This window comes from Panthera uncia, assembly GCF_023721935.1.
Source record: "Panthera uncia isolate 11264 chromosome D3 unlocalized genomic scaffold, Puncia_PCG_1.0 HiC_scaffold_8, whole genome shotgun sequence".
NCBI lineage: Eukaryota > Metazoa > Chordata > Mammalia > Carnivora > Felidae > Panthera > Panthera uncia.
Window position 1 is genome coordinate 82,172,268 of NW_026057586.1, and position 10,099 is coordinate 82,182,366.

The 10,099-nt window shown below is 43.0% G+C and overlaps 1 protein-coding gene across 1 annotated transcript in view; it reads left to right on the forward strand.

Moving 5' to 3' along the window:
- BRAP (BRCA1 associated protein) overlaps positions 1-9,695 on the forward strand; it is a 29,332-nt gene extending 19,637 nt beyond the window's left edge. The window contains exons 10-12 of the mRNA XM_049619932.1: positions 1,613-1,702; positions 4,988-5,091; positions 7,299-9,695. Coding sequence (XP_049475889.1) covers positions 1,613-1,702; positions 4,988-5,091; positions 7,299-7,662 — 558 coding nt within the window. The 3' untranslated portion in view covers positions 7,663-9,695. The remainder of the gene's footprint in view (positions 1-1,612; positions 1,703-4,987; positions 5,092-7,298) is intronic.
- Positions 9,696-10,099: the final 404 nt, after the last annotated feature.

The window sequence follows — 10,099 nt, forward strand, 5'->3', positions numbered from 1 at the left end:
TGTGTCTCTCCCTCTCTCTCAAAAATAAATAAACGTTAAAATAAAATTTAAAAACAAATAGCTTAGCCTTGGGAGGAAATGGATATTTGAAAGCTTGGTCATCTCCGGACTTTTATGGTCTAATAGATTGAGTAGAATGGCTTAAGATAAGGCTGATGTTTTTACCATTACTTGTATTGATATGAAAAAGTTTAAACCTTTTACATTAAGTTTTTAGAAGTAACCCTTCCACCTTAACTCTAGGTATATTCATTCAACAAATGTTTATTGAGGGCTGCTGTCTGTCGGCCATTCTTCTTGGTGCTGGGAATGCAGCATTGAACAGACTCCCTGCCCTCGTGGAGTGTACGTTCTAGGGGTGCACACACATTCTCCCATCTGTCCTTTCTCCCTCTTGTACCTTCCTTCTCTTCTCTAGCTTACAAGCACATTCAGATCTCCTTTTAGTCTTTTAGAATGGTTTTTCTGAAATGCAGATGTCATGTTGCTACTCCACGGCCCACATTTCTCAATATGATGCCCCCGGGCCTTCTATAGGCCCCATCTGCCCATACCTTGCACCCTAGCCTCATTGGTGTTACTCCTTCATCTTGAAGAGATCCTAAATGTCCACAGCTCACATCTGGGTCCAGTAGTTCTCTGGAATCAGATCTCTGTCTTTACCTGTCTCCTCCACCTCTCTGTTGAGAGCCCTCCCATATCTCTCCTTCTCTCAGACGTCCTCCCAGACCCTACTGTCATAAGCCATCTATCCTTTCTCAATAGTTACACATTCATTCACGTTGTTCATTCATTCATGCAGTCAGGTAGCAAACATTTCCTGACATCCAGCATGTGCCAGGCACTGAGGCTACAGGAATAAAGTTAGAACCCTCACTTTCGAAGAGTTCATATTCTAGTCAGGGAGATCTGGTGATTAAGTGCTAGCATCCTAAGTGCTGTTAATGACAGGCACTATACCAAGGGAGCTGAGAGGGGTGCTTAACCCCAGGCTGGGCGGGACAGGGACAGCTTCCTAGAGGGTGGTGAGCTGATTTAATACTTTGGTTTAAAAACCTTGGGGTTCTTCTTAAAATTAGCTTGATGGGACACCTGGGTGCCTCAGTCGGTAGGGTGTGTGACTTTGGCTTAGGTCATTATCTCACAGTCTACGGGTTCAGGCCCCTTGTGGGGCTCTGTGCTGACAGCTCAGAGCCGGGAGCCTGCTTTGGATTCTGTCTCGCTCTCTCTCTGCCTCTCCCCAGCTTGTTCTCTCTCTCTCTCTCTCTCTCTCTCTCTCTCTCTCTCTCAATAATAAATAAACTTAAAAAATTATTTTAAAAAATTAGCTTGAACAGAAACTTATTTGCTAATGTACATTTCTCTGCTTTCTTGTCCAGACTAGATTGTAAGCCCCAGGTCAGGAGTGTAATTGACATCTCTGTATTCCCATGGTTTGTTGAGCAGAGAATAACCAAGATGTAATACGTGTTCTGATGATTGTATTTACTCTTCTGTAGGGCATTAAAAGTCAGGTTTTGGTTTTTTTAATAAAAATAAATAAAAGTCAGGTTTTAACTGAAATTCAGAAACTACAGTGATTTATGTGTTGGTGTCTGTTCTCTGTTTTTAGTATTCGTATTTACTAACAAGCCAGTTGGAATCTCAACGAATCTACTGGGAAAACAAGATAGTTCGGATAGAGAAGGACACAGCAGAGGAAGTAAGTTTCTGTCTGGACTGCTGCTGACGTGCCACACGGCAGGGCTATCTGATGTTGGGATGGGAGAAGGCAGAATACAAGAAAAAAGGAATGCTGGAATCATTCTTAGGCTGATACAGAGATAGAGAATTGTCTTGCCTCTAAAAAGAAACCTTTGTCATATGTCAGTTATATCTCAATAAAGCCTGGGTGGGGGGGCAGCGGCGGAGAGAAGAAAGAAAACAAGAATTTGGAATCAGTCGGCTCACCCCGGTAATCTAACTTTAGATCAGGATTCCAGAGAGAAGTGGTTAAAAACATGAATCATCATCATTATATTACAGACATAGCCCCTGAAGGCAGTGTCAGGCAACAAGAAATTCTAGACCACAAAGAGAATGAAATTAGTCAAAATGAGGAAAAGGAAGAGGCAAAAATATGCTGTTGCAAATGCTGTCAGCTGAGCATTATTTAAGAAAGGGAGGGAAGCCAACATACACTCTCACCTAGGGTTACCAAATCGAAAAGAATGTATTAAAACTGTATGCCGAGCTCTGTATTATACTAAATATAAGGAAGAAACAAAATACCTGCTACGTACCCTGAAAAAAGAAAACTTGGATTTAAAGACTTGAGTATTTTGGTATTTTTGATTGGGAAGAGATTTGTTTGTTAAATCAGTCAGGTTTTCTACGCCTTGTGCAATTCCATTAAAAAAATAGAAGTATGTACATGAGGACTTGTAATTTGAGTCAGCCAGTTGGTTTGTCAGCTTGGGAACAGCTGCTTTGAGGAGCTGCGTGTGGGCTTCTGTGGCACCAAGATGGTGCTGAGCCCTTCAAAATTGAAGAGAAGAAAATCAGGCTGAGGTGTTAGAGCTTCGGTGGTTCCCGTGATGCCTTGTTTGTCTAGGACACAGGTTTTCAGATTTAGCGAAATCCTTGAAAGAAGATGCCACTCACTCCTCCACCAGGTAGAAGAGGAAAGTGGTGTGTTTTTGGTGGAAACCCAGATGGAGGGCCCAGAACTTCACCTGCTTGGTTTTCCCATCGTCTCCGGCAGGTACAAGGGACCCTGACGGTTCCAAAGAAAGCATTTTGAAAACCAGTGAGCTCCTGAGGGTTCACATAGAATGGGAGTTCCAAGAACCTTTCTCAGGTTCTAGGGACAGTGTTCATAATTCACTGATCCTCTTAGTAGTAATACAGGCTTTTCAAATTTTTTTAATAATTGGGGTGCCCAGGTGGCTCAGTCAGCTGAGCGTCCGACTCTTAATTTCAGCTCAGGTCACGATCCCAGGGTCGTGGGATCGACCTCAGTATGTTGGGCTCTGCGCTGAGCGCGGAACCTCCTTAAGAGTCTCTCCCCCTCTGCCTCCTTCCCCCACGTAGGCGCATGTGCTTGTGCATGCGTACTTTCTCTCTCTGAAATAAGATAACAACAATGAAACAAATAAATCCTTAAATGATTATTTTAGTAATTTTGTGAGTCCCTAGCATAACTAGATCTTCAGAAAAGGACTGCAGAGCCAGGCTCAGGTCTCATCTGTGTGGTAGCTAGGGTTATCCTGGAATTAAGCAGGCAGGGCCAGGCTCACCCATATGTCAGGCCCGTTGGCCCCAGTTTCTGCGTATGCCTACAAATGAGGAGAAATCAAGGTTCTCAAATTAAGGCTTAACACCAGCTTTAAAATCTTTAGTTCAGGGGCGCCTGGGTGGCTCAGTCAGTTGAACGTCCGACTTCGGCTCAGGTCACGATCTCGCGGTTGGTGGGTTCAAGCCCCACGTCGGGCTCTGTGCTGACAGCTTGGAGCCTGGAGCCTGCCTCGGATTGTGTGCCTCCCTCCCTCTCTGCCCCTCCTCCACTCGTACTCTGTCTCTCAAAAATTAATAAAAACGTCAAAAAACAAAAAAGATCTTCAGTTCAAAGTTGTTGATGTAGTTTTTATCAGAACCTTCCAAGTGGTGGAGGTGCCTTTCCAGAGGCACTCAGGGTCACTTGCTGTACCGGTTCTGAATGGGGCTTAGAGCACACATGGGAAGGACATGCCTCCGACAGCACTCAGGAGGCCGAGCTCTGGTTACTGCCACTTGGTGTCAAGTCCTGAGTCCCTAGGAGGAACACTCAAAACACAGCCTCAGTACTAGGCGTTTCCACAGGGGGGGTACCTAAAGTGCTTCGTGCAGACCCTTGAGAGCTAAGCTTAGGGTTCTCTCTGCCTTTTAAGACCCTTTAGGATTAACTGCATTCCCTAACGAATGCCTAAAGCTCATTTTTCCTTTGCCGTACAGCTATGGCCTGCAATGTAGTGCAGAGAGGTTTAGAACTTGGGTCCAGTCCCAGACCCACCACGCTCTAGCTGGGTAACTTTGGGCATATTGCCTCACCTTTCCGTAAGCCTGTTGATAAAGTTGACACACTGAAGTCTCTGGCTTCTTATCAGATATAAAGGAGATACTGCTTACAAAACATCTGGCTGGTGCTTGGGCCACAGGATTTAAATTCTCAGTCCCTTTCACCTCCTGCCCTTTCAGCTATTACTGCCTCACTACTTCCCATCCAGTCTTCTCCCTGTGTCCTCGGACTGGTAGAGGTGAGGCATTTCTCAGTTGGGTAGATCATCACACCTGACTGAATCTAATGTCTGCTTAGCTAGACTTCAACAGACTCTTGGTTTCTGACACGTAATACACCAGAATCTTAAAATTCTCTTCAGTTTATAAGACAACGTAACAGGAATTCGTTCTCCCTATGTTGCATTTATAAATTAACTCAAAACAAGAACTGCTTATGTTCCATGTGGCTTCATGGTACATGAGAAAATTTAATAATGAGGTTTTTTTTTGGGGGGGGGGGGGATAGGGACCCAAACAGTTAAAACCCATTATTACAATTTTCTTGGATTAGATTAGTTTGTTAGATTATTTGGTTAGTAATTTTTGGAATGTGATCTCAGGAGGAAAAAGACGTGGTGAGTTAAGGAGAGGCTCTGGTCTGGCCTCTGACAGACCGTCTCCTGTCTTACTGCCTGAAGCTCACTCTTTACTTCTGAGCAGTTTCGCTTGCCGTTTAGCTGTGATCCGTTGTTCATCCTTGTATAGGGAAACAGTAAGGGGTAAAAAAAGGGTTTCTCCAAATGTTTATTTCTGTTACAGAAGTTCTTTCAAATGATTGTCTCACCTGTTCTTAGTTTGGTTTATCAAAGTTACGGACAGGTCATTGCAAAAACGCTTGTGAAGTTAGCCCCAGAGACCCCACAAAACTATGCCTCTTTGAAGTGAAACTGATCTCCGTTTGCTCTTCCAGATTAACAACATGAAGGCCAAATTTAAAGAAACAATTGAGAAATGTGACAATCTGGAGCACAGACTAAATGATCTCCTAAAAGAAAAGCAGTCCGTGGAAAGAAAGTAGGTGTGATTGGTCTCTTCTTTAACTTAGCTATTTCATTTTTACAGGTAATCTCCTCCATTCCTATGAACACGCTTTCCTTTTCGAGGGTGCCCATCACTAGGTTTTCAGGGGTCTCCCTATTTATGGAGCAAACTTATTATGACTTCCTGTTGATTAAAAACGACAGCATTTCATGCCAGATGGGTGCTGTGTGGAATGCAGAGCTCTCTGCTGATGTCTGTGCTCGCTGTATGTGCAGATATCTTCCGCTGTTGCCTGTAGAGGGCAATTCCCTTGTGCTCAGAGCTGCAGCTTCTCGGAGCCATGGTGGCTGAGAACTGGCAGGAGAGAGAATATGTCTGAGCCGGACACGGTGTGTATTCTGGCCTTAGGCAGGAATTAAAGGCCAGAGTTGTTGAATATGGAGGAAAAAATTCAAGAACGGCATGGCAAGAACATACTCTACTACTGCGATATGGGGAGATAGTTGCTGCTCATGGAAATTACCTTTCTAGTTTAAGTATATTCACAAAAATAATTGGCTTTTTACTTCCAGACAGTGGATGAAAAATAAGGAGGAGAATTTTTAAGAGCTTTTTTTTTTTTTTTTTTTTTTTGAAGAAACCTTCATTCTGGAATAAATTCAGGTTTACAGAGGTTGCTAAGATAGTGCAAAGAGTTTCCATGTACCCTTCACCTGTTTTCCCCACTGTCAAAAGTTATTTTAATAGTTTTTCTTTGTATTGTGGTAAAATCTATATAACAAAATTTGTCCTATTCACTCTAAGTGTATAATTCAGTGGCACTAAGTGGCATTCACAGCATCCTGCTACTGTCACCATCATCTGTTTCAAAATTTTTTCGTCACCCACAAGACTCTCCACCAAAGGTTTTTTTTTTTCTTTTAAATATTTTCTTGTTTTTATTTCTTTCCCCACACTCTTAAATATCTTATTTTTTAAGGAATCTCTACACCCAACGTGGGGCTTGAACTCACAGCCCTGAGATTAAGAGTCTCATGCTCTACTGACAACCAGCCAGGTGCCCCAAAGGTTTTTTTCTTTTTTTAAACTGTTCTAAAAGCAACACTACAGGATTAATAGAAATTAAAATATTCTATACTTTCAGCTCCCTAACAAAGTCAACTGTATTAAAGAATTAAAATTGGAAGTTTTCTTCCAGGCTGTAGATTTTGCTATCTAAAGATTACCACTATTCATTGATGGTACCAGTGAATATTTACTCTTCCAGATCTTTTGTTGTACCCATATGAATGTCTCACATACCTTTTTTTCTAGAAAAATAGAATAATATTAGGTATTCTGTTTGGTAAAATATTCCGTTTCTGAGATTTTTTTTTTTTTTTTTTCATACTGACACTTGTAACGGCTGCATGGTATTGCATTGTATGGAGGTTCCCTGATAATTTTAACCGGTCCCCTATTGATAGACATTTAAAGTTGTCTCAAGTCTTAGACTAATATAAACTATGGTGCAATGAGCATTTTTCTCCATGTTTCTTTTAGTGCAGTCTTGAATATATTTTATTGGATGAGTTCCTAGAATAGGTATGTCAGAGGGCATGTGAAATTGTGGTTTTTGGAGTTACTGCCACGCTGACTTCCGAAGAGTTTGTACCAGTTCGCACTCCAGTGCCCACGCGGGGAAGTTCCTCTTTTCCCACGGTTGAGCTCTTTGGCATTCCGATACATAAAAATGGTATATCCAGTGATGCTTTAATTTGTAATTCTTGCCTTGTGAGTAAGATTGAGCGTCAAGAATAAGGCACTCCCTATTCTTGAAAACTCTTCTCCAGTAAATGCAGTGAGGTCAGAGCACTTGACTCTCCAAGAATGTCACTTTTCCTCATAACTTCTTTATCGTAGCTGTTATCTGTAAGCCATCTATTTAACCACAGACTGCAAAACAAAGGAGCAGTAGAAGTTTTACCATGAATCATAGAATCATTTACACTATTGAAAAATTTCTGAGACTTAGAAAAACTGTTACGCCGCCGACTAGAGCGGAATCCTTGCTTCGTACAGCAGTCGCGGTGGCGGCACAGTGGAGACTGTGGTGGCGGTCTCCCTCCGCCACAGGAGGGAGGAGTCCAGTCCCTAAATGGATTCTGAGATCACAGCGCCTCTGTTCAATCCCAGAGCAGAAAGCGGACTGTGTCGGCAAATGAAAAAACATGCTTTTGTCTTCCTTTGTTTTGCAAAAGGTGCACTCAGCTAAACACAAAAGTGGCCAAACTCACCACAGAGCTCAGAGAGGAGCAGGAAATGAACAAGTGTTTGCGTGCCAACCAAGTCCTCCTGCAGAACAAACTGAAGGAGGAGGAGAGGGTGTTGAAGGAAACCTGCGACCAGAAGGATCTGCAGATCACCGAGATCCAGGAGCAGTTGCGTGACGTCATGTTCTACCTGGAGACACAGCAGAAGATCAACCACCTGCCTGCTGAGACCCGGCAGGAAATCCAGGAGGGACAGATCAACATCGCCATGGCCTCAGCCTCCAGCGCCCCCTCTTCGGGGGGCAGCGGGAAGCTGCCCTCCAGGAAAGGCCGCAGCAAGAGGGGCAAGTGACCTTCTGAGAAACAGACGTCCCTGAGACTGGTTTCCCTGGCGCAGTGAGGGTGTGCTGGGGCTTCAGCTAAATGTGAGGGCGGACCTTAAATAAGTACAAGTGAGGACCGAGCCGCAGTTGTTTGGATCTTTCATTTGCTGGCGTGTGGTGCGATGAACGTAGGGGGTTGCTGACTAGGAGCGCCGATGGAGATGGGCCGTGTTTTAGAAGGTGGCTGCTGTTTTCAACCGTAGTAGTTCACTAACCTCAGACATTCTAATGACCATTTTGCCTTCCTACTTGATAGAAGCCCCAGCTCTGCTGTGCATTTTTCCGTTGTATTTATTGAGTCCGTGTATTTGACGTTCAGGTCTGGGGTCGGTTTAAGATGTCGAATTTTTTTTTGTAACCTCAAAGGTAACGTTACCTGAGGTCTAGCAGCTGCTTTAAAGAGAGGTTTGCACTGGCCACTGAGGATTTATGAAAACTCCCCGGTGTTAGTCTGACGTCCTTGTCATCCCCTCCCTGCGTCTGGGAAGAAGAATTGGTTGAATGTCATATGAAAAGAGGCTGGGCCTGTAAACCTTTAGTCACTAGCCTGTCACAGCAGCCTTCTTTTGCTCTAGGACTAGCCAGGAAAAACAAACAACCCTGGGGCAGGCTGAGCAGACTCAGTGTAGGGAAAATGGTGGTGCTTCCACTTTGTTTATTTTCGATGACTCCAGGCCACATTATGAACCTCAAGTAAAGAGGAGGCTGAATGGTTGCTCTAAGACTCCGATCTCAGAGTGGATTTCCTAGCATCTAGCAAGAATCAGCAAGCGGATTTATCATCCATGTGAAAATGGGCAGCGAGGCCTCTGACTAGCTGATTGTGTATTTTGCTAGGATCAGTGTTTTCTGAATGTTTACAAAAGATTGGGCTGCATGCTCAGGTTGCGGCTAGAGGGAGCTTGGGCAGATTTTCAGTTATGCTTTCAAGATACAACCAAAGGCTGTTTCTAAATCCGAAAATTAGAATTTTAACAGGGCCCCTTTAAAACAGTCGTGCAGTGCTCGTTGTGAGCCAACAGAGGGGCTGTGTACTTTCTCTAGAAACCTTAACGTCAAGTAATTCATAATACGCAGTAATTAAGCCAAGTTAAAGGAAGACCCGTGTTGGAATTCAGCTTCCAGAAGGGGTAGCTGGACGCTGAAATGATGGGTTTTGTTTTCTGCTTTAGAATTAGCCAGAGTTTTCCAATGGTCACATTTTAGAATTGTTTTTAGCCTATGGTTAGGCCTCATCCCCTTTGTCGTAAATGTCCTTCGTGTTCCTTGTTAGCACACAAACTGTATTGCTAATCACCATCTATTTTTGTGGGATGCGCTGGAGCATTTCCCAGAAACCCTCACCTGTAACTTTGCGAAATGAATGTACTCAGACATTCTCAAATTCTACTTAGGGCAGACCAACTCTGGAAGTGCCCCTTGGACTTACATGTACAGACACCTTAAAGCAAGAGTGGGAATGTAAAGCGTAACCTAATTCTCTTTCCTATAGAGATTCTATTTTATTTAAAATCTATTTTTACACTAGTTAGAATCCTGCTTTTTTGGCCAAGTACTTGTCTTGCATGTCTGACCTTGCAGAAGCTGGGGTGGATCGTAGCATACTAATTATGAGAATTAGAAGTAGTTTACAAAGCTTGCTCGTTCCTCATTTTCCCATGATCACCTCCACCAAGCAGCCCCACCACCAGCTGGGGGAACAGAGGTTTTCAGTACAGGTGGGATAAGTGCCCTGAAAGGCTGTGCCCAGAGGAATGAGCAAATAGGCAAATGTTTCCAAACTACTTGAAGGTTTAAAAATGTTTTCCAGGAAAAAAAGCATCTTATCAAGATACATAAAGAAAGTGTTTTTGAAAAAGGTCAAAGAGTCACGTTTGATTTTGACAAAATTACATAAGATAGAAACTGTTAGTATTTTCTTCACGATGGAAATGAACCACTTAATATATCCGTACTACCTTGAACAATGAAATTGCATTAAAATAACCGAACTTTGAAATGATTCTGCCCCGTGTGAAATTTGTGTCTCACTGGTTGACATTTGCTTGGGAGCTTGTATCTAAATAACCTAAGAAGGTGTCAATGACCTGAATCTTAAAACAGCACGAAAACCATCCCCTCAACAATACAGTGAGCAGCTAGATTATTCATCTTCCTACCCCCCTTTGCTCCAGCTTCCCAAACTAATAAAAAGTAGCTGAACCAAATATAGAATAAGGAAAATTATCTGAATTTAAAGGGTTTAAATTTAAAGGGTTTGAATTTATAGGATGAGACCCGGCACACAACTCTTACAAATGCAAAGCAATCAACGTGTAGGTAGGCCTGAGACTTTTTACCAGGCCTTCTAGCAAGCCGAGGTGGTTTCATTTTTTGAAACTGTCCCAGATGTGACTTGTTAGGATA